The sequence below is a fragment of the Carcharhinus amblyrhynchos genome, chromosome 5 (genome assembly GCF_965287045.1).
Source record: "Carcharhinus amblyrhynchos chromosome 5, sCarAmb.v2.hapA, whole genome shotgun sequence".
Classification (NCBI taxonomy): Eukaryota; Metazoa; Chordata; class Chondrichthyes; order Carcharhiniformes; family Carcharhinidae; genus Carcharhinus; species Carcharhinus amblyrhynchos.
The window spans coordinates 125,201,877-125,226,893 of record NC_137328.1 but is presented as its reverse complement, the minus strand read 5'-3'; the positions used below and the strand labels follow the sequence as shown (position 1 = coordinate 125,226,893).

At 43.4% G+C, this 25,017-nt stretch overlaps 1 protein-coding gene across 1 annotated transcript in view; it reads left to right on the top strand.

Moving 5' to 3' along the window:
• The window catches only part of paip1 (poly(A) binding protein interacting protein 1), a 40,008-nt gene extending 20,613 nt beyond the window's left edge, over positions 1-19,395 (top strand). Inside the window, exons 7-11 of the mRNA XM_080189536.1 lie at positions 5-111; positions 957-1,074; positions 4,926-4,980; positions 11,670-11,745; positions 18,930-19,395. Of these exons, the coding sequence (XP_080045662.1) occupies positions 5-111; positions 957-1,074; positions 4,926-4,980; positions 11,670-11,745; positions 18,930-19,020 (447 nt within the window). The 3' untranslated portion in view covers positions 19,021-19,395. The remainder of the gene's footprint in view (positions 1-4; positions 112-956; positions 1,075-4,925; positions 4,981-11,669; positions 11,746-18,929) is intronic.
• The last annotated feature ends 5,622 nt before the right edge of the window (positions 19,396-25,017 follow it).

The following is a 25,017-nucleotide window of genomic DNA, read 5'->3' as shown; positions in this document are numbered from 1 at the left end:
GTAGCTGACGGGATCAGTGTTAGAAGATGCCTGGAAGGGGCAAGGGAAGTCAGATATGGCTGAAATAATTCAGCGAATTGAAAATGTTCTTCTAGATTCTAACTGTAGCAGGTGAGTATTTGTGTGATGGTGAAGCATGCCTGTAATCTAAAGCATTGCTTTAACAGAGTGTTGAAGGTGACCTTGTGTGTCAATAAATTAACAGGATACTGTACTTGAGATTGTTCTGAAGTTTTCTGCCTGAAAAGCTACATGGTTGAATTAGCTTGGTGAATGCTCCATGGCAGGTTTCCTCCTTTGGTCTACATTTTCTTCCCAATAGGACAAGGGAAAGAACATACTCATAAGAACAGAGAACTGGGATAGCAATGGGGACTGGCCCACACTCAGCGGAAGATTCTACCACCACAGAGCGGGAACAACTTCATTTGAAATATCCAGAGTAAATCATAGAATCCCTACAGTGCAAAAAGGCCATTTGGCCCATTGAATCTGCACTGACCACAATCACAATTACATTCAGGCCCTATTCTCATAACCTCACATTTACCCTGCTAATCCCCTGACACTAGGATTGATTTAGCATGGCCAATCAACCTAACCCACACATCTTTGAACTGTGGGAGGAAACTGCAGCACCTGAAGGAAACCCATGCAGACATGGGGAGAACATGCAAACTCCACGCAGTGATTCGATGCCAAAATTGAACCCGTGTCCCTGGTGCTGGGAGGCAGCAGTGCTAACCACTGTGCTACCCACTCACTAATTTCACAGTGTCTCTGTGATTCATCTCCAGTTTTACAAATCTGTGTCCGCACTTGTGTAATATTTTATATTTCAATTGAATCAAATGCAGATGCCTAGGATATCTAAGAGGACGTCTGTCTCTAGAAACCGGTGAAGTCGTTATATGAACTTTGGCCACTCATTGCTTTTTTATCTTAATTATTCTCAGGGATGTAAAGCAGATGTTGCTGAAATTGGTCCAGCTACAGTCAAGTAACTGGGGTCGTGTTCACACAGCAGCAACGTATAATGAAGCTACACCTGAAAATGATCCCAACTATTATATGGTAAGATTGTATTTATTAAACACGTGTGTGCACACTCGCATTGATCCATGCAGCACAAATCAATTTCCAGATCAGTTTCATAACCTGAGGTCATCTCAAAGTGCTCTGCAGCCAATAAAGTACTTTTGAAATTTAGTCACTGTTGTAATTTAGGAAATTTGACATACGTTTTGTACGCAGGAAGCTCTCTCAGACACCAAAGCTCTAATGACTAGACAATCCTTTAGTGATATTGATAAAATGATTAATATTGGCCAAGATGGTGGGGAGATTTCTTCTGCTGTTCAGAGTAATGCTATGGGACCTTTACGTCCTGAGGGGGCAGTTGGGACCTCGGTTCAGCATGTCACCTGACAGATTATGCCTCTGACGGTGTGGCACACACCCAGTGCTGTTTCTGAAGTGGAATTGAACCCTCAACTTCCAACTTTGAGCCAAGAGTGGTTCCTGACGAGCCATGGTTGACATGATACATTAAAGAATCCACAACAATTGTCTCCTGTTCTTGGGATCGAAAGCAGTAAGAGTCTTAGAGACGTTTATGGCACAGAAGGTGGCCGTTGACCCATGGAGTCCAAGTTGGTTCCCTGTGGAGCATTTCAGTCAGTTCCATTCCCCGACTCGATCCCTACAGTTTATTTCCTTTAAATTCCCACCCAATTTCTATTTGAAATCATTGTTTCTGCTTTTACCACTTCCATAGATAGTTCCAGGTCATCACTACTCACTGCATAAAAAAAATTCTTTTCTCACCTCCACTCCACTACATCTGTCACCCAAGACTTTCAATGTCCCCCATTCCAAATGCCATCAGGTAACTGGAAGATTTTCCATCTTGTCTAATCTGTTTTTAGCCTCAGCTGAGTGGGCAGCATTCTCACCTCTGAATCAGGTGACAGTAGGTTGAAACCTCACTCCATAGACTTGAGCACATAACCTAGGCTGCCAGTCCAGTGAGGATTGTTGAAGGTGCCAGCTTTTGGATAATTTGTTAAACAGTTATAATGTGCATCCCTGTCAATCTCCCCATATGTATTTTTGCTCCAAGGAAAACTCCAATCTTTCCAATCTAACTTTGTAACTAAAAACCCACATCCCTGCAACCATTCAAGGTACTTCACATCTTTTCGAGAGTGTGGGGAACTGGACTGGACTACTTGGGGCTTAACCAGAGCTTTATAAAGATTCAGCATAATTTCCCTACTTCTGTACTCAATGCTTCCATTTATGAAGCCCAAAGTCCCAAATGCTTTGCTAACCACTCTCTTAATATGTTCTGTCACTTTCAAAGGTCAATGCACATGCACCTCCAGGTCCCTCTGTTCCTGCACACTTTTTAAAATTGTGATACTAAGTCTATACTGCTTTTCCCCATCCCTTTCTGCATCACCTCACTCCTCTATTATGTCCCATCTGCGATCTGTTGGCCCATTCTGTTAATCTACCTTCCCTCATTCCCTTAACTCTTAAAATCTCATGTATACTAGTCCTTGTACAATCATGTCTGCCTTTCCTAAGCAGGCAATTTACATCATCCTGACTATTTGCCACTCTTCCCAGTTTGGTAAAGTTTTGAAATTTTACTCTGTTCCAAGATCCAAGTTATTTACACACATCAAACAAGCAGTGATCCTAACACTGACCCTTGGGATACACCACTGTCATCCATCTGCCTGTCTGAGAAACAAACTTTTAGCACGACTCGCTGCTTTCTCTCATTCAATCAATATTTTTTCCAGTTGTTCCCAAGCTGTCCTATTGCATAAGCTTCTATTTTGTTCACCAGTTTTTATGTTTTACTTTGTCAGATGCTTCCTTGAAATCCATATAGACAATATCATTTGCATTCCTTTCAGCAACCTTCTCTCAATTACAATTAGCCAAGCATGCTTTGGCATGTCAGCTCTTATTCATTAACTCAAATCTCTCCATGTACCTGTTAATATTTTTCCCTGGTTATGGTTTCCAAAATTTTACCCACCTCTGATGTTAAACTAACTGGCTTATAGTTACTGGGACTGCTCTTGTTTATCTTGACACATTTGCTGCTCTTGAATTCTCTGACAACTTGTCGATGTCTAGCAAAACTTGGAAAATTAAGGTAATCCCTTCCCAGAAGTTCCATATCAGATTGTTCTTGCTCTTTTCCATTGCTGATCTAAGCCTTATGATATCAGGATCACTCTGATCCAAACGTTCCTTCACAGACACTTGGTCCACTTGACCCACCTCATTGCCAGACCAGATCTAGCAGTCTTATTTCTGTGTGCTGGTGCCCATTTCCATACCAATTTAGTTTAACCCCTCCCTAACAACACTAATGAATCTCAACGCAAGGACAGTGGTCCCAATGCAATATAGTGCTGTGTTGCTGATATCATTAAGTCCCAGTTGAGCAAAGCTGCAGATTTGAGACTGGAGTACTGGTACTTGGTGAGTTACCTATTCAGGCTGGGAGAATCTGTGGAGGTTTGCTTGGGCTCAGTGATAGCTTGAGGACACAAGGTGTCTGTCTTAGTCTAAGATGTGGCATATGATAAATGGGTGAAAAAAAACCCCAGTGAGATAAATAGCTTTCTCTCATCTTTCCAAATATTCCACTTGAGCTCATGTCACTGTTAGTGCATAAAAAGAAAGAACAGTATAAAGAGTGAGAGAGTGGACAGTCTGCACTAGGTCTCTACTGGGACTTCAATCCATGAGCTTTGTCATATTGGATAGGCTCCTTTACTTCACCTCCCACTTGGGCGGCACATTGGTTAGCACTGCTGCCTCACAGCTCCAGGGACATGGGTTCAATTCCCGGCTTGGCTCACTGTCTGTGTGGAGTTTGTATGTTCGCCCGTGTCTGTGTGGGTTTCCTCTGGGTACTCCGGTTTCCTCCCACAGTCCAAAAGATGTGTTTCTTAGATGCATTGACCACACGCATTTCTCCCTCAGTGTACCCGAACAGGTGCCAGAGTGTGGCGATGAGAAGATTTTCACAGCTTCATTGCAGTGTCGATGCAAGCCTACTTATGACACTAATAAAGTAAAGAAATAATAAGTGGAGTAAGCTACACTTTGCTCGGAGATTTCATTTCCTTTGGGAAATTCTCCTAGGATCATGCTCGATGCCTTCACTGGCCTTGTGTATCTATTCTTCAAATTAGAAGACTCTGCAATTGTCTTCAGGCATTAACTTGCAGGGATGTAACAGTATATGGTACCACAGTGCAAGAGATCACCAAGAGGTGCACCAAGAATTAAAAGTTTGTGCACAAAATACTTTGGTCATAAATGGTGGGTTATTGAGAGAGGGAAGATTTCCTAATCTGCAAACTTCAAAACAAGAGTTGCAGCGCTAATTTTGTAAACCCCAGCAAGGCAGTGTTGCTCAGTAGGTAAATATGTCACCTTTTCACTGACTTGGATGAAAGTTTCCTCTCACTGCCTCTTGGTGTGTATCAGGGCAATATTAATAGTCCACCTTCTTGACTTGTAATGTTTCTAGCTCAATGGGGTGGTTAATATTGAGTGTATCTTCTATTGGCCGCACCCCTCCAATATAAAAGTGTAAACTTAGCGTAGCTACCGAGACTTGTCCCATTGTATGCAGAAGTTTTAAGTGCAATCATAGTTAACATTTTACTGATTGAGGAGTTGCTTGATTACACGTGTATTAATGACCAAACACTACCTTTGTAAAGCATTTGCCCCCGATCTAAAGGTTAACCGCAAGAAGCAGAGCAAAGTATTCAATGAAAATGATACCACTAAATTAACCTGCTGAAATAATTAATGTTGAATTCGTGTGAATCGTGTGTACTACAGGAGTAATGTGTAACATTTTACTATGTTTTAATTTTCAGAATGAGCCTGTATTTTATTCAGCAGAGGGTATCCCTCTCACTCCAGCAGACCCAGGTTAGTCCTTTAGGGTCAGAATAAGACTGTTATTTTTCACGTACGGACCTCTTCCCTTTTCTTTACATGACACAGTGGAATGGGACTTGAGCAGGGATTTCCCTATTTCCTGGGCCAGACCAGACAATCCAGCTGGGTACCAGAGAGCTGTTACTGGGTCCTCCGGAACTCTTGATTTGCATAGAAGTTGTGGCAGCAATTCGAATCAATGAAACAAATTAATGGATAGACTAATATTGGACCTTTCCTCTGGTAGGGAAAACCTAAATAAGGGAAGATAATCCTGCTAGTTAAGAACCAATCTAGAAAAGTCGTCTTCTGCAAAGGATTCTGAAAATATATGCAATTATTGAGCAAGTTAGAAGGGAGCTTGATAGTTTCCAGGGATGCAAGGGCACCAAAGACACTTGGGAAAAGACAAGGAATTAGGATTTAACACAGGAATAAGAAGAGGCTACTAAACAACAACTCCTCCTCCTCCTCCTCCTCCTGTGTGCATCTACCCACCTAGACTCCATATCCTTCCATATTCTTGTCTAACAAAAATCTGTGGATCTCCGATTTAAAGTTATTAATTGATCTAGCACTTTTTTTTTTGCAGGAATGTCCACACTCTACTATTATTTATGTGAAGAATCATTTCCTAACTTCTCTAGCCTGGCTTTGATTTTATGGTTATGTCCTCTTTTACTGGACTCTCCACCAGTGAAGAAATGTTTGTCTTTATCATCACCATCTCCAGCACCATGCCTAAAGGCTGATTCTTTGTGATTATTTGCTAAACTGCAGCAAAATGCTATGGGTAGGGTGAAGAGACAGACCCAAGTCTACTTCAGCAGGAATGGGAATTGAACCCCATGCTGTGGGCACTAATCAGATCCACACACTAACTAACTAACTGGCTCCTCCATCTTTTTAATTTCTTTTTCTTTATATTATGTACTTTGGTTGACAGATTGTGCAGGTTTTGATTAGTTGAACAATTCGCATTGTTGGGTGATTTGATGGAGAATTCCTACAACCCACCTCTTCAGTTCTGTTCTTTGCATTGTTTATGCCTCAATGCTGTTGTGTATTCATGTTAATTCTAGTGTTTCTTCACCAGCAGCTTTGCAGTGGAGCAGAGGCAGGTTAAGAGACTGATCATGTGACATAATATCATTGTGCAAATGGGCAGTCTATCTTAGCAGCCAGGAGTGTTAACTTCTTTTCGATAAAGCTCTTCATTTGTTTAAACCTCTTAAGACCTGCAGCCTATCTTTTAAAACCACCACATAGAAAACTGGCGACAAGGTGGATGGACCACACTTGCAGTCACTTCGAAAGGAAAAAGAGTGGAAAAAGTCCGATATGTCGTAGGCACCCGATGGAAGAATAATAATTGAAATTGGGAAAAAGGACTCTAGTCACAGCCCAAAGAGGAACTGTTATAGAATGTACTGGCTATTGGTGATATAGCAAACCGATATTACATCATTCCTTTACTGGACAGACAGCCCGTGAAAATGGAGGTGGACACTGGAGTTGAAGTTTCTGGTACCAACAAAACTATCAAAAATAGCGTTTGAAGTATCGCCTTGAAACCCTCGATAGTATTAAAAGTCTATAGTGGAGAAGTGGTTCCACTGAGGGACTGAACCAATGTAACCGTGTCGTTGAACGGACAGTCTATAGGTTTGTCCTTGCGTATTGGAATTGCATATTAGTTTAAAGGAAACTATCTAGCGCTGATGGGAAGAATCTGGCTAGAAAAGATCAAGGTGAATCTCACGACAGATTCTGAAGCAGGTCTACTGCAGATCGTGAAGAGACATGCCATTGACTTTAATGGTGAGCTGGGAAGCATGAAGGATATCTCAAATTAAAGAATGTCAGGCAAGATGCTTAAAGGCTAGGTTAGTGCCATGTGCAATCAGACCTACGGTAGTGGTAGAATGAGGGTGGCTGGTCAGAACAGGAGTCCTCAAACCCATTAATGAGAGTAATTGGGCCACACTGATTGTATCTGTGATGAAGAAAGATTTTAAAGTCACTATCAATCCTATATCAGAAATGATCAAATACTGTCAGAAGTCATGACATGATGCTTCGTGGCAAGACATCAGGCGCAAACCCTAAAATAAAGCCATGTTCAACCCAAAGACTTGAACTATCCGTACGGGCAGGTTGTCTCCTCTGGGAAATGAGAAACATCATGATGAAGGAAACATGTATTAAGCCATTTGCTCAAAAGCTAGTGTGGTATGGTAAGGATGAAGGAGCTAGCCAGCAGCTATTTTTGAAGGCTGGGGCTCAGTACTGGAATCAGAGAAGATGGAATGTGTTCATCCTGTGCAACAGTGCAGAACTTGCCACTATTGGCCTGACAAGGCCATGGCAAAGAGTACATATAGATATTGCTGGAATGCTCAAAGGGTGTACATTTCTTATTCTGTTCGACACCCACTCAAAATAGCCTGAAGTTGTCATTATGAAGACACAGGAGAGAACAGTTGAAAGACTGGGTGAAACCTTCAACAGATTTGGTTACCCTGAACAACTCGTGAGTGACAATGGGCCACGGCTCATTTCCCAAGAATTCACAAACTATTTAAAGGAGGCCAGGATTCAGCACATCCGGTCTGTTCCATACTGTCCTGCTACAAATGGGCTGGTAGAATGGTTTGTTCAGATGATGAAACATTTGGTGAAGATAATTTAAGAAACAAGGTTCATTGTCTACATGATTGAGCCAATTCCTGATGTACAAATAAATAGTGCATGTTCAACAACCCAGTTATCTCCTGCATTGCTCATGGTTAAACATCAACTACACACTGATTTGCTTAGACCATCCAAAACAAGAGAAATTGTTAAGAAAGGACAGTGAGATCAGATTATATGACAAGAGAACGAGGAAACCTTTCTTTTGGTCAGGGTCAGGAAATCCTGACGAGGAACTGTATCACAAGTGAAAAGTGCATACCCATCATCATCATAGCACGGACGCTAATTTTGATATCGTTATGCCGTTCAAGCATGAAATCATGTAGTATGGAGAAGGCATGTGGATCAATTTGTGCCAAGAGAAGAGCTGGACGTTCCTGAGAACGTAACACCATCCAAGCCAACTGGGGAAGACAGTACCTCTGCTGAGAGCACCTCAGAACACTCTGTTGACTCCAGTAAGACAACAGCGGATGATGTCCAAAGTAAAGACACCTGGGTTGCAATAAACACTGAAAAGCAGATGCCTGAGGTTCACCAACAGCCACACAGAATGACGGCCTCCAAAACCTCTCATCTACGGACTGGTGTTTAACTGTTCATGTTGCTAATTTTGATATTGTTATTCTGTTATTGTTTAAAGTTTATTGTGTCACAAGTAGGTTTACATTAACACTGCAATGAAGTTACTGCAAAAATCCTGTTAACACCTCTGAAGATACTGTTGGGGTCCGGAGAGGGTGGGGGGGGAAGGGTGGTTGGTGGTGGGAAATGTGCTAGAAATCTCTGATTTAAAGGGGGAGGGAAGTATATTGATGTTATTTCCAGTGTTTTCTAAGCAGCAGTTTTGGGGCACTTGAGACCGATCACTGACATCATTGGCCATTTGTGCGGGCAAACGGGCAGTCTGTCTTTGCAGCCTGCAGTGTTAACATCCTTTCAATAATGCTGTCCATGTGTTTCAACCTTTGAGGCCTGCAGCCTATCTCAAAGCCACCACAAATGCCTACATCAGGAATTATCTGCACCAATACTTACAAGATAATTGCCTGGGTCAGGCTGATGCTGTTGGCCAGTCCCAGTTGTGTTGGCAGCATGGTATGACAGTTGTGTAAGGAAGGATGGTTAGAAATTGTCCAGGGTCCTTGATCCTTACCAGTCTCGTGGTGCAGGTGCTCTAGTGTGGAAATTAGGTGATGATGGATATTGGATCATGAGGTTAGCTGTGATGCCCAGCATACTTGTATGTGATAGAAAAAGTGGCCAATCCCTGTGCGAGTGAACGCAAGCATGAACCACTCGCCAAGGCAGGAAGGTACGGGGAGGATGAGAGAAGTTCTTCCAAACAATAAGGTGTTCTTTTCTGCTTTGTTACTCATTCACAGGGCGTGGGAGTCACTGCCCCAGTCAATACTTATTGCTCATTCCTATTTGCCCATGAGATGGTGAGCTGCCAACCGAGTAGATCATTTCAGTTGAACCCAATATTATGGGTCTGCAGCTGAACATAGGCCAGTCGTTGAGAGCAGACTCTCTTCTCTTAAGGGTATTAATGAACTAGACAGGCTTTTACAGCAATTTGATAGTTTCATTATGCACACAAGTTGTTATATTCTTGATTAAACTTCTATTCCACAGCTGTCATGGTAGATTTTGAACTCATGTCTCTAAATTATTGACCCAGGCCTGTCACTGAAAGCAAGCAGACAGACCCAGCGAGCTGTGAGGGAGGCAAATGGGATGTTGCCCCTCATTGCAAGAGGATTTGAGTATATTAGCAAGAATATCTTACTACAGCTGTACAGGGCCTTGGTGAGACCACACCTGGAGTATTTTGATCTCCTTATCCAAGAAAGTCTATACTTGCCTTGGAGGGAGTGCAGCAAGGTTCACCAGACTGATTTCTGGGATGGCAGGATTGTCAGTTGTCATGTGAGGAGAGATTGGGTTGACTGAGCCTTTATTCACTGGAATTGAAAAGAATGAAGGGATCTAACACTTGGAATTCTGGCAGGGCTAGACACGGGATGCAGGGATGTTGCCTCTGGCTGTTTGTGTGTGCTTGCATGTGCATATTTTAGAACAAGGGGATCACAGTGTCAGAATGCAGGGTAGGTCATTTAGGACTGATGAGAATAAACTATTCCACTTAGGGTGGTGAAACCAGTGGCAGTCTCTACCCCAGAATGCTGTGGAGGGCAAGTCATTGAATATATTTAAGGGGGACGCATGGGGTATGGGCAGAGAATGAAGTACGACGTTGAGATAGAGGATCAGCCATGATCGTCGTTGAACAGAAGCAATTCACCAAAGATCCTTGGACAGTACCTTCCAAATCCACAACCACTTCCATCCAGAAGAACAAGGGCAGCAGATACATGGGAACACCACCACCTCCAAGCCACTCACCGTCCTGACTTGGAAATGTATGCTGGTTCCTTTGCAGTTGCTGGATCAGAATCCTGGAACTCCCTCCCTAACGGCATTGTGGGTCAACCTGCAGCATGTAGACTGCAGCGAATCAAGAAGGCAGCTCAGTACCACCACCTCAAAGGCACCCTGGGATGAGCAGTAAATACTGGCCAGCCATGCCCATGTCCCACGAATGAATAAAAAAATGCTGGCTCAAAGGACCAAAAGGCCCACTGCTATGTTCTGTGTTTCTTTGCCTTTGGATCCAGTCATAACATAATTACAGCATCAAGAATTAGAGGACACAGATTCAAAATAATTGGCAAAAGAAGTAAAATGGTGGGAGGAAAAACATTTTCACCCAGAGAGGGTGGTTCGAGTCTGGAGCAAACTTCCTGAGAGGATGATGGAGACAGGGTTGATTGAGATATTCAAAAAAGAATTGAATTGCTATCTGAAAATAGAATGTGCAAGGCTATGAGGATAAGGCGAGGGGAGTGGGATAAATTGCATGGTCTTTCACAGAGCCAGATTGAATCTGTACAGATTCTGTAAAACCTTCATCCACTCAGCTGCTATATCTCTTGCCCTGTTTAACTTTGATCTCTGTAAATTTGAGGGTATGTGTATGGGAAGTGATAGACAGTGACAGCAAAATTTGCAAGTTAAGCATTGTTTTGTAACATTTCTGTAGAGAGCCAAAGGTATTGCAAGGCCTATGCATATCTACTTTTAAAACACCTCAGACATTAACCAATTATTGTTCCAATTATTAGCTTCTTCATCTCTCCTACTCTCATATCTTATTCTAACCCCTCACTTGCCTTTCTTGTCCTTTTGATCTGCATCAACTCTAACTGAAAGGCTGCAAGGAAATTCATGTTTCTGTTTACTGCATCGTTTGATCACTGAATTCAAAGTGTCTGATTAAACCTCTCTTGACCTTTCCCAACCTGATGCTTTAACAGTCTTTAGGAGTGATGAAAGATGCTACACTCAAAATTGAGAGGAGGGAAATGGTGGTGTTTGATTCTGTCAATAAATTCTAACTAAAATTTCTAATTAAATATGTATCCATGTGAGCTTTTGATAGTTCCAAGCATTGCATTTGACCATTTAATTTAGTGATGATGAGATTAGTTTTGTTTGGTGAATTTGAAAGTATGTGTGCTACGAGCACAGAGTATAAAATGTATTAAGTTTGCTGCTGTTACACGTGTGTTGTAGAAATTCTTAGACCTATCATCCTGATAGTCAAGTGATTGACTAATCACAGCAATCAGTTCTATTAATAAGTCTACAACAGGCCCAGACCTGAAGTGAGGAAAGCTGCCATTAGTGGTGAAGTTTAGGAATTACATCTGAAATTTACTTGCCTCTTACAAGCACACTACACCATCACAAGCGTTATCTCAAATTCTTCATGTACTGTACCTGCATGGTGGGAACTTTTCAAATACCCAGCCTGTTAAAACACCTTCACTGTAGTTATTGCAAAACTATTTATTAAACACAAAGTAGAGAGCACATGTTTCTGAGTTTGCCAATGATATTTTCTGTTTGGATTTCAGATTACCTGGAAAAGTACCAGGAAATGATTGATCGTGAAGAGCTGTTTCAGGGTTATTCTGATGAAGACGGAGATGCGTAAGTTTGATTTATTTTTTCCCCCCTCTATCTTTGCACTTCTCTGAGCCTTTGGTAGATTTTTCTGACGTTGTGGCATCAAGGAATACAGAGCAAAAGCTGGGAGATTCAGTTGAGGTACAGATCAACCCGTGATTTGAATGGGGCCAAAGCAGTGTCAAGGGGTTGAATGATGTTAACAATTGTGTCAAATTTCTCCAATGATGGGAGAGATCAGTGCACGTCCTTTGTTTGAACAGAGGGGAGTACGGTAGGATGAGAGAAGAATTGGCGAATGTGGACTGGGGGAGCGCGTTGGAAGGTAGGTCTGCTGAGGAGCAGTGGAGGATCTTTAAGGAGATCTTTCTTGGTGCTCAGCTGAAATTTATTCTGGTGGTCAAAAAGGACCGTAGGAGGAGAGGTAATAAACCATGGATAACGAAGGAGGTGAAGGAAAGTGTTAAATTAAAAGCGGAGGCGTTTAGAGTAGCTAAGAGTAGTGGGCGAGAAGAGGATTGGGAGAGATTTAAATGTCAACAAAGATTGACAAAGAAGTTGATAAAGAAGGGTAGGAGAAACTATGAAGCTGGGCTAGTGCTTAATATAAAAAAGGATAGCAAGAGTTTTTATAAATATATAAAAAGGAAGAGGCTGGCTAGGGTGAACGTTGGTCCCTTAGAGGATGAGAAGGGGGACTTATTGGTAGGGGATGGGGATATGGCTGAGGTCTTGAATAACTTTTTTGTTTCTGTCTTCACGGAGGAGGATGTGAATAATTTGCCAGGTGTTAGAGATGGAAAGGTGGTAGGACTGGAGGGTCTCAATGACATTATTGTTACTAGAGAGGCGGTGCTCGACAGACTGGAGGGGCTGATTGTGGACAAGTCGCCAGGACCGGATGGAATGCATCCGAGGGTTCTGAAAGAAATGGCGGAGGTGATAGTGGATGCCTTGGTGGTTATTTTCCAGACGTCGCTGGAATCCGGGGAAGTGCCCGAAGATTGGAAAACGGCTAATGTTACGCCATTGTTTAAGAAGGGTGCCAGGCAAAAGGCGGGGAATTATAGGCCGGTTAGTTTAACGTCTGTTGTAGGTAAAATGTTAGAATCCGTCATCAAGGAGGAAATAGCGAGGCATCTTGAGAGAAAGTGCTTGATAGAGCAGACGCAGCACGGTTTCGTTAAAGGGAAGTCGTGTCTGACAAATTTACTGGAGTTCTATGAGGATGTGTCTAGGGCGGTGGATAGAGGAGAGCCGGTGGATGTGGTCTTTCTTGATTTTCAGAAGGCGTTTGACAAGGTACCTCACGAGGTTATTGCAGAAGGTCAGGGGACATGGAGTTGGGGGTAGGGTGTTAGCGTGGTTAGAGGATTGGTTGTCAAATAGGAGGCAGAGAGTGGGGGTCAACGGGTGCTATTCGGATTGGCGGATGGTGACTAGTGGAGTGCCCCAGGGGTCGGTGCTGGGGCCTCAGCTATTTACCATTTATGTAGATGATCTGGAGGAGGGAACCGAGTGTATGGTGTTGAAATTTGCTGATGACACCAAGATTGGTGGAACGGCAAATTGTGCGGAGGGTGTGGAGAGTCTGCAGAAGGATCTAGATAGGCTGGGCGAATGGGCCAGGAAATGGCAAATGGATTTTAATGTTGGCAAGTGCGAGGTGGTCCGCTTTGGTAGGAATAATGGTAGGAAGGATTATTACTTACGTGGCGAAAAACTGCAGCAGGCGATGGTGCAGAGGGACCTCGGGGTCCTTGTGCATGAGTCGCAAAAACCCAGCTTGCAGGTGCAGCAGGTGGTCAGGAAGGCGAATGGGATGCTGGCCTTCATAGCGAGGGGGATTGAATGTAAAAGTAGGGAGGTCTTGCTGCGGCTGTATAGGGCATTGGTGAGGCCACAGCTGGAGTACTGTGTGCAGTTTTGGGCGCCGTACTTACGCAGGGATATTTTGGCCTTGGAGGGAGCGCAGAGGAGGTTTACTAGGCTGATGCCGGAGTTGAGGGGGTTGAGCTATGAGGAGAGGCTGAATAAATTAGGCTTGTACTCGTTAGAGTTTAGAAGAATGAGGGGAGATCTCATTGAGACGTATAAGATGATGAATGGGATGGATAGGATAGAGGTGGAGAGACTCTTCCCGCTCAGAAAGGATAGTAGGACTAGGGGGCACAGCCTCAAGATAAAGGGGGGGCGGTATAGAACAGAGTTGAGGAGGAACTTCTTCACTCAAAGGGTGGTGAATCTCTGGAATTCTCTGCCTGTTGAAGTGGTGGAGGCTGCCTCGCTAAATATTTTTAAGACGCAGGTTGATGGGTTTTTGATAAGAGAGGGGATTAAGGGTTATGGGGAGAGGGCGGGAATGTGGAACTGAGCCACGACAGATCAGCCATGATCTTATTGAATGGCGGGGCAGGCTCGAACGGCTAGATGGCCTACTCCTGCTCCTATTTCTTATGTTCTTATGAAACATTGCAACCATCTTCAGCCAGAAATGCCGAGTGGATGAGATGCACCTCCGTCTCTTCCAAAGGCCCTCAGCATCACTGCCAGTATTCAGCTGCTATCAAGTGGCACTAATTCAGCTGTAATCTACTCATTGACACTCAGTTGAGTTCTGTCAGGGTCACTTATCTGCCAACATTATAACCTTCATACAAATATGGATGAAAGAGCTGAAATGGTGAGGTAAGAGAACTGCCTTTGACATCAAGGTAGCATTTGACCGAGTGTGACATCAAGGAGCCCCAGCAAAATTGAGATCGATGAGAATCAGGGTGAAAACTCTTCACTAATTGGAGTTATATTTGGCGCAATGGATGAAGGTTGGGGTGGTTTGAGGTCAATCATCTCAGTTCCAGGACATCACTGCATGAATCCCTCAGGGTTGTATCCTCGGCCCAACCATCTTCAGCTGCTTCACGAATGACCTTTCCTCCATCATGAGGTCAGAATTGGGGGTGTTCACAAATGATTATACAATGTTGACCATTGATGACACATCAGATACTGAAGCAGTTCATGTCCAAATGCAGCAAGACCTGGACAGTCAGACATGGGCTGATCAGTGGGAAGTAACGTGTGCCACATGTGTACCAAGCAATGACCATCTCCAACAAGAGAGAATCTAACCATCTCCCCATGCTTTTCAATGGCATTGCATCATTGAATTTCTAACGTCCTGGGTGAGTTACCATTTACCAGAAGTTGAACTGAGGTTGCAAGAGCAGGTCAGGGCCTGCGAATTCTGAAGCAAGTAACTTGCATCTTAACTCGACCAAAACCTGTCCAACGTCTACATGGCTCAAGTCAGGAGTGTGATGAAATATTTTCAATTTATCTTGATGTGTACTGTTCCAACAATATTTGGATAGCTCAACACCATACCAGGACAAAACAGCCTGCTTAATAGTCCATCAAACATGTTCAGGGTTCACTCCCTCCACCAGCAAAGCACAGCCACAGCAATCTGTACTACATACAAGCTACACTGCAGGAACTCTCCAAAACTCCTCTGACAGCACCTTCCAAACCTGCAATCTCTACCACCTAGAAGGACAAGTGCCCCAGGTGCATGAGGAACACTATGACCACCTGCAAGTTCCCCTCAAAATCACTTACTGTCCTGACTTGGAGCTATGTTGCTATTCCTTCTGTCGTTGGGTCTAAATCCTGGAACTCTTGAAATAGCACTGTGGGTGTACCTACACCAAATAGACTGCCGGAGGTTCAGGAAAGCAGCTCATCACCTCCTTCTAGAGGGCAATGGGGGATGCACAATTAATTATGGCTGAACTATCAACACCCACAACTGGAAACAATATTTTTTAACATTCTGATTCTTATAGAAATTTGATTTAGAATATGGTTCTGTTGGTTGTGTAAATTTTAAACATTTTTGGTGGAGTTAAGCGTGTTAAAGTTACACTTGGCTTTGTGAAATAATAATTTGACTAACTCGCTTTTACCATATTTCATTGTTGAGGAAGGAGTACTCCAAGTCCTAAAGTTAAGAGTGTTCAGAATCCCGCTGATTTTAGATGTAAGGATCCAGAGTGAAGGTGGAGGGAGTGAACCCTGAATATGTTTGGACTATTAAGCAGGCAGCTTTGTTTTGGATGGTGTTGAGCTATTCAAATATTGTTGGAACAGCACACATCCGGATAAGTTGAGAATATTTCATTACGCTCCTGACTTAAGCCATGTAGACGTTAGACAGGTTTTGGTCAAATCAGGATGCAAGTTACTTGGAATGTCAATTTAGTATAATGTGATGACAGATATGCAGACCACTGAGGAAAAGTCTTGTTGTAATCACTCAAATAAAAGGTTTAGTAATAAGTAAAACACACTAAAGAGAGACCACAATACAAAACACTTAACTACAATAATGGCTACAATATTCTAGACTTAACCTTGTTCCATCTACCTATACCCCTGAACTCTGAGAAATCAGAGTTCCTTTGGCCCAAACCAGTGATTCCATACAGAACACCATGAGCTAAATCCAGCACATGGTTACCACCGCACATGATCTTTAGATTTAGGAAACTTTCTTCGGTTCGCTGTAGTTTGTCTCTGAGGTTTTCAAACAGCAGCTTCTTCCAGCCTAGAATTCTGCTTTCTAGGAGAGTTCTGCTTTCCATCTGGATATTGCTGTAATTGTTTTTCCAGCTGCTTCTCTTTTTCCCTCCTTTCCACCTCTCCTGTCAGTACAGAACTTCCAGTTACTGATTTATCACATTTCCCTTTTGATCTCCTATCCAAACAATTTGCTTTAGAAGCTAGCCTTGTAGCACACGTGTAAACTATAACCTCACCTCTCCACTTTGAACTCATCACTTATGCAGTTTTAACACCTAAAATTCTACACTTCTATTGTTCCCCTTCACTTAAGTACATATGTATTTACCTTGTCCCTCAGCTAAAACCCCTTTAGCCATCTGACTCTTTATCAATTTCTCTTCCATCCCATTCTTCAAACTTCATCTAAACTTTGTATCCAATTGTTAAATCTTTATTCAAGCTATTGACAGGGGACACTCCCAATGTACTTTCCTGTACAAAGGATGATCAATTGCTGGGATAGTGGCAAAGACCAAGGTTTCTTGAGGAAAGACAGGGTGTTTGATTGGATGAGAAGTCAGTCTTTTGCAAAAATGAGACCAAATGGACCAAAAGGCCTTTTCGTCCAAACTTGCATCATAATAATTAACTTCTGTTCAGGATTCCGGGTTTATGAAGTCATGAGATTCTACAATTCGTACTGTGAACTCCCAAATCATTTCTGGTGATAGGTTACAGAGGATCAAGGTTTGAGACTTGGTTGTTTGGGGAAAGAGGGAATTCTAACTTAATGCTTAATTAAATAAATAATTTGGAGGATTTGGGGAAGGGGCATGGAAACTGGGAGTAGGTAGCTGTGGTATTGAACTAGTATGAGCACTGACCAGATGGGATACTTGGCCACCATCTGTGCTGAAAGCTGGAGTTAGTTCCATGCTATATGTAATTTAACTTTAATATAATTAAAACTATATCTAGTACAGAACTATGTGACACAGAATGGATAAGCTATAATTCCCAAAGCAACAGTCTTGTTGCTCCTAATCTGTTGAAGAGATAGAGGGACTTGAAGCCAGGGCATTGGGAGTGGAAGAGTGAATCACTGCCAGGGCAAGGTAGAGGAAATGAACGGCATTATATAAAAAAAATTGACACCAAGCCATTTTTTAAAATTCATTCGTGGGACATGGGTGTCCCTGGCTGGCCAGCATTTATTGCCCATCCCTAGTTGTCCATGAGAAGGTGAAGAGCAGGTGACCACGGGCTTGGTCACAGAGATGGAGTTTCAGGAGCCTCTTGAAGGAGGGAATTCCAGAGTTTGAGGACAAAGCAACAGATTGCACAATGACTAATGGTGAAGTGATTAAAATGGGGGATGCTCAAGGCCAGAATTAGAAGAGCACAGATATGTGGAGTTATTGAACTGGGGAAAATTAGATATTGGGAGGAACAAGGAACAAATCCAGCTACTGGCTGCAAGTTTCCTGTGTTTGCTTGGCCAAATTGCACTTCGGCATAGAATCCCTTCAGCACAGAAGATGGCCATTTGGCCTGTTGAGTCTGTACCGATCACAATCCCACCCTCGTCCTATACTCTCAACCCCACACATTTACCTGCTAATTTCCCTGACACTCGCGTCAATTTAGCACAGCCAATCAGTTTAACTTGCACATCTTTGGACTGTGGAAGGAAACCGGAGCACCTGGAAGAAACCCACGCAGCTACGGGCAGAGCGTGCAAACTCCACTAAGATAGTGGCTCGAGATCGGAATTGAACTAGGGGGCCCCTGGCAATGAAGCAGCAGTGCAAACCAACTGTGCTGCCCAGCATTCACTGTTGGAAATTATTGCATATCCCTAATTGCCCTCAAAGGTGGTGCTGAACTGCCGCCTTGAATTGCTGCAGTCCATCTGAACAAAAGAGAACAAAGAAAATTACAGCACAGGAACAGGCCCTTCAGCCCTCCAAGCCTGCACCAAAAATGCTGCCCGACTGAACTAAAACCCCCTACCTTGCGGGGATCATATCTCTCTATTCCCATCCTATTCATGTATTTGTCAAGACACCCCTTAAATGTCAGTATTGTATCTGGTTCCATTACCTCTCCTGTCAGCGAGTTCCAGGCACCCACCACCCTCTGGGGGAAAAAAAAAACTTACCTCATACATCTCCTTTAAACTTTGCACCTTAAACCTGTGCCCCCTAGTAATTGACTCTTTCACCCTGGGAAAAAGCTTCTGACTATCCACTCTATGCCTCTCATAATCTTGAAGACTTCTATCAACCTCTCGCCCCTCAACCTCTATCGTTCCAGTGAGAACAAACCAAGTTTCTCCAACCTCCCCTTATAGCTAATGCCCACCGTACCAGGCAACATTCTGGTAAATCTTTTCTGTACCCTCACTAAAGTCTTCACATCCTTCTGGTAGTGTGGCGACCGGAATTGAACACTGTATCCCGAGTGCAGCCTAACTGAGGTTCTATAAAGCTGATGCGGGTATGCCCCACAGTGCGATTAAGGAGGGGGCTCTTGGAGTTTAACCTAACGACGATGATAGTTCCAAATCAGGGTGATTTGAAGAGATTTCCATTTTGTTTCATTTTGTACAGTTATTCATGTCCCCAACATTCTCTCAACAGATATCTGGATGACTCGGAAAACGAAATGGATCCAGAGATGGAGGAAGCGTTTGAAAAATTTTGCGCCGAAACAGAAAAAAAGAGGAAATAGTGCAAAGGCGAGCAAGAGATTCGTTAGAAATCAAAAAAAGACAAAAAAAATTTGCGTTTTTGAGTGTTTATTTGAAGAAAAAGAACAAAAAAAACTTGAATTTCAAAAGATGTGCAAGTAATTTAAAGACAAACCGAAGAAACATTTTCATTTTTCTTGTGCCATTGAGAAAGCATTGCAGGAAAAGTTCTGTTGGAGTACACCTAAAACTGTTGATGGCAAATGCATCGCAAAAAAAAATCCCAAGCAGAATCTGCCGATTAATACGTGCTGTACTTTTAATGAGACTCTTTTGTAATATAGTTTGTTATAGTTTTATTTTTATGTAAAAGTTGCAAGTTCAAAACTAAAATAAAACAAATTCTTTGTAATGGGCTGCATTGCTTCGTGAAGCACACTAAATATTTCTACTTGCCTAACTAATATACGTAACTTGGAGAAAAGAGACTCAGAGCGAGTTATATGTTAACAGAGGGAAGAGATGCATGCCCCACACACATACAAGCTGGTTAGGGTGGAGAGGTGTACACATGTACACAAAAGTGGTAGTTACAAGAGAGACAATGAGAATTACAGCACATTGATGTGGGATGGAGGGTGGTGGGGAGGGAGAAATGTTTGCGTTCACACACAATTGACAAAGGACAAGTACACAGATTGGCAATTTGCCTCAAAATAAGTTGCACTTTAATGACCCATGCTACATTTCTAATTGATTAGGAACTAGTCAGCAATTGAATATGTAATGTGCTTAAATTTATTTGTATAATATACTATTTTAGTTGCTTCTTTTATGTATTACCTGAAAATCCCTTCGCTCCAAAACCGGCTTATTAGTTACTTACCACCTTGCACTGCCTGATGCCTGTTGTGTTCATGACTCTTGCTCCCGATTACAAAGTGCACCATTCTTCAGGTGGGAATGGCAGGCAGGGAGGGAGGTGAAGACCACCAAAAGGGAAGTGGAGACCATCAAATCCTTACTTAACTAATCATACTGTACCTAACTAGTCAGTTCATCGGACTGTTGTGCTGCCAATTTTAATTTGAGTTGTTGGGGAGGAAGAAAGTGCGAATATGGCTTGTTGTATGTATTATGTGGAGTAACAGATTTCTAAGAGATGCATCCAGTGCAGTGAGGATTCAAGGCCATTTTGGGACTGGTTGGTAGGTAGGTAGACTCTTAAATCCAGGTTGGGTGCACAGGAATTTTCAATAGCCCCTCTGCCTCAGTCGTGTCTCTGTTTCTCAGGAATTTGTTTATCAAGTGTCTGGCTGCTGTATGTGTGTACTTCCTGTTTTGATTGGAGCAAAACTTGGCTGTAAATAAAAAAATGTTTTAATTTATCTCAAACCGGCTCTTCCAGCGAGAGAAGAGTAGTAAGGCTTCTTATGGTTTAAAGTCGGTGGTAATGAACTGATCCCTACTGTCTTGCACGTCTCCCCTCCCACCAAGTACAAGACAGCCGTGATTGCAGTCTCCCCACGAATCCCCACTCCCGCTCAGCAAGGAGTCTCTGAACTGCACTAGCCACCAGTAACTTCCTGCCTGGGGGAAAATCGGTAGTTTCAGTACAGACGGAGGCGAGCCTCCAAAGCGTAATCCCTGCGTGTAGTCGGAGTTACTGTAATATCAAAAGCCCAGAGCACAAACCGCATTTGAACTCGGCAGGAGTTCCAAGCTGGGTTGCACCCTCCAGTACGGTAAAAGCGCAGCCTCCAAGCGGCAGTCCCAGCATCTGAGCAGTGCCTTTGTTTTTCAGTCTTTACTTGAATTGTAGATGTTTACACTGTTCCTAAATTGTATATAACAATGCATGAGAGAATCTTGTGGGTTTTTTTTCCCTCCCCCCCCCATTGCTGGTAAATAAATTTTGATGTGTTTGTAATCCTTGGTTTGTGTTTTTTTATGCTATATTGATATTTTAAAACTATCACTGTGGCAACACTCCTGCCTCTGAACCGGAAGACCCAGGTTCAACTCCGACGCGGGGGATTTCTTCGGCACAAGGAACGTTCATGCGACTCAAATGCAAGCTGTTCATCAGCCTGTGAAACCTGAGCAAGTCATGATGTGTCATGAGCTAGTGAGTTTACTGTCAAATAAATCGGTTGGACTTAAACCTGGTGTTGTCCGACTTTTTACTGTGTTAAACCTGAGCAACACTGCACACCATTCTCCAAGGGAGAAAAGAGTCTGGGCACAGGAAAACAGGTGTGGCTGAAAGGAAATATGGTTCTAATGAATTTAAAATATATTTGCACATCTGTGATGTTGATCACAGCACTCAATTGCACTTCAACTTTGTCATTGTGTGGTGCACAAATACAGTGAAAAGTGAGCTTGCAGGCTCTCAAGATACAAATAAAAAAGCAACTGCAAGAGGTCATTATAAAATAGTGCAATGGCCATCACCTGGGAATATATCAAAGGACAGAGTTCAGCTGTGTACAGCTCTGGGGGAAGAGCTGTTCCTGAGCCTGGTCTTACGGGCTTGAATGCATCTGTAGCACCTCCCAGCTAAAAGTCTCACAACACCAGGTTAAAATCCAACAGGTTTATTTGGTAGTAAACGCCACCAGCTTTCGGAATGCTGTTCCTTCCACTCACCTGACGAAGGAACAGCGTTCCTAAAGCTAGTGGCATTTACTACCAAATAAACCTGTTGGACTTTAACCTGGTGTGGTGAGACTTCTTACTGTGTTTACCCCAGTCCAACGCCGGCTTCTCCACACCACACCCCCCCCAGATAGCAGAGAGCAAACGGTCTGTGGCTGGGATCTCTTGTAATGCTGGGGGATGGGCGGCATGGTGGCACAATGGTTAGCACTGCTGCCTCACAGCAAGAAGTCTCACAACACCAGGTTAAAGTCAAACAGGACTTTAGTCGCACGAGCTTTCGGAGCACTGCTGTTGCATCAGGTGAGTCTAACACCTCCATATCATGGCCTCACAGGCCCCACCAGGGACCTAGGCTCAATTCTGGCTTTGGGTCACTGTCTGTTTGGAGTTTGCATTTTCTCCCCATGCCTGCATGGGTTTCCTCCCACAGTCCAAAGATGTGCAGGTTAGGTTGATTGGTCATGCTAAATTGACTATTAGTGTCAGGGAGATTAGCAAGATAAATATGTGGGGTGACGGGGATAGGGCCTGGGTGAGATTGTGGTTCAGTACATAGTTGATGGGCCAAATGACTTCCTTCTGTACTGTAGGGAGTCTTTGCTCTCTGCAGACAGCATTGTGATAAATGTACTGGATGGCTGGTCGCTAGGTGTCAATGATGTATTGGGCAGTCAAAACTGTCCACTACATCATCAACACCTAGTGACCTAGCTGCAGAGTTTTCTGGTCAGAAATGGGGCAACTGCCGTACCACACTGTAATGCAGTTCGACAAGATGCTCTCTATTGTGTACTGGTAGAAGTTTGAGAGAAGCTGCAGGGACAGGTTAGCTCTCTTTAGCCTCCTCAGGACGTATAGGCGCTGCTGAGTCTTCTTCACTAAGGAGGAGGAGTTGAGGGACCATGAGAGGTCCCTCGTGATGTAGACGCCCAAGAATGAGATAAGTTTCTGTTTTGGGTGGTTGGTCTGGAAAGCGTTGGGAACAGGAAGGAGATAGGTGACATGTCAGAAAGGATGCAGCTTTGGTAATGGAGAGAGCATGCTATTGGAAGCTAAGCCTGGGATCAAATACCATGCTGATGCCAAAGCAGTTAGTGCCAACCTGAGATGGTGGCCAGTGAAGGGGGAATAGAACCGCGGTGAAATGCTGAGTGACGAGGATAGAAGACAAGTCTTCAACTTTTCCAATATTTATCTGGGTCATCAGTTTCAAAAACAGATTTAGAAATGTGTTCTGTTGACAGAGTAGTTATACATGAAATGCATTTCAGGAATAATTTAAGAAATAATTAAAATGCTAATAAAAAAGGAGATGTGCTGCTGAGGCTTTTTGTCTTGCACTCATCAGGACAGTTCAAATAATAGCAATTGTAAAGGCAACAACAATTCATATACTACATGTTCACTTTACAATTGGCAGTCTTATAGCAGCCCTGATGAATGCATGATGAAAAGCTTTGATAGCATGTCTCTTTTTTTCAGGTGATACGGTGAGGCATTGCTGCCTCACAGCGCCAGGGACTAGGGTTCAATTCTGGCCTCGGGTCACTGTCTGTTTGGAGTCTGCACATTCTCCCCATGTATGCATGGGTTTCCTCTGAGTGCTCTTGTTTCCTCCCACACTCCAAAGATGTGCAGTTTGGATTGATTGGCCATGCTAAATTGAACCTTAGTGTCAGGGGGACTAGCTGGGATAAACGCATGGGGTTATGGGAATAGAACCTGGATGGTATTGTTGTCGGTGCAGGCTCAATGGGCCAAATGGCCTCCTACTGCACTGTAGGGATGCTATATTTCTATGACAATTAGATGCAACAGTGAGGAAGGTGTGGGGTGGGCTGAGGAGGGGTGGGATGGGGTGGGTGGCAGTATGGGATCGGTTCAGATAGATGAATTAAGACAGGCTGAATGGCTTTTCTCAGTTCATAGAAATTGAAGCATGCAGTTGGGGACCACATGGACTGCACAGGTTGAGAAAATCCAGCTCACCACCACTTTCTCAAGGGTAATTAACGAAGGGCAATAAATGCTGGTCAGCTAGTGACAACCCACATCCCGTGAATGAATAATAAGGGGGCAGCCGTTTGGTTTGTCATGCCCACTGGCTCTTTGAAAGCTATGGAATTTGTCCATTTCCATATTCCCCAGAGCCCTGCAAAATTATCCCTTTCAAATATTTCTCCAATTCTCTTTTGAAAATTACACTTGAATCTGCTTCCACTGCCCTTCAAAGGTATCCTTGTTACATGTCCTTTTGCCACGGAACACAAATCTCAGAATGTGTATCCCTGGTAAATTTATTATCAGGGATACAACTTTCATTGTAGATCCCTAACATCCACATGCAGCACGATAGAATCACAGAATCTCTACAGTGCAGAAGGAGGCCATTCGACCCATTGAGCCTGCACCAACAACAATCCCACCAAGGCCCCATTCCTGCAGCCCCCCTGTTATTTACTCTTCTAATCCCCTGACACTAAGGGACAACTTAGCATAGCCAATACACCTAAACGCGTATCTTTGGATTGTGGGAGGAAACCAGAGCACATGGAGGAAACCCATGCAGACATGAGGAGAATGTGCAAACTCCACACACAAGATCTGGGCTACATTTAGGCTTGAACTGAAAAGTGGTAAGTAACATTCATTCCACACAGGTGCCAGGCAACGAAAATCTAACCATCTCGCCTTTGACATTCAATGGCATTACTATCACTGAATCCATAACCATCAACATCCTGAGGGTTGACCAGAAGCTGAACTGGACCAGCCACATAAATACTCTAACTGTAAGAACAGGTCAAAGGCTAGGAATTTTGCAAAGAGTAACTCTTCTCCTGACTCCAGCAAGAAGCTCAGACAATCAAGTAAAAAGCAGCCTGCTTGATTGGCACCACAGCCACCAATTTAAGTGTTCAGTCCCTTTGCCACTGCCACCCAGTGAAAGCTGTGTGTACCATCTACAAGATGCGCTCTGACAAATTTGACAGCATCTTCCAAATCTGCAACCTCTACCACGTGGAAGAACAAAGGCAACAGATGCATGGGTACACCACTATTTGCAAGTTCCCTTCCAAGCCACACACACAGTCAGTGTGGGGCAGCACAGTGGCATAGTGGTGAGCACTGCTGCCTCACAACGACGGGGACCCGTGTTCAATTCCAGCCTCGGGTGACTGCATGGAGTCTGCACGTTCTCTCCATGTCTGTGTTTCCTCCAGGTGGTCTGGTTTCCTCCCACAGTCCAAAGATGTGCAGGTTAGGTGGGTTGGCCAAACTAAATAGCCCGTAGGAGAGGCTGAATAAACTAGGCTTGTACTCGTTGGAGTTTAGAAGAATGAGGGGAGATCTCATTGAGACGTATAAGATGA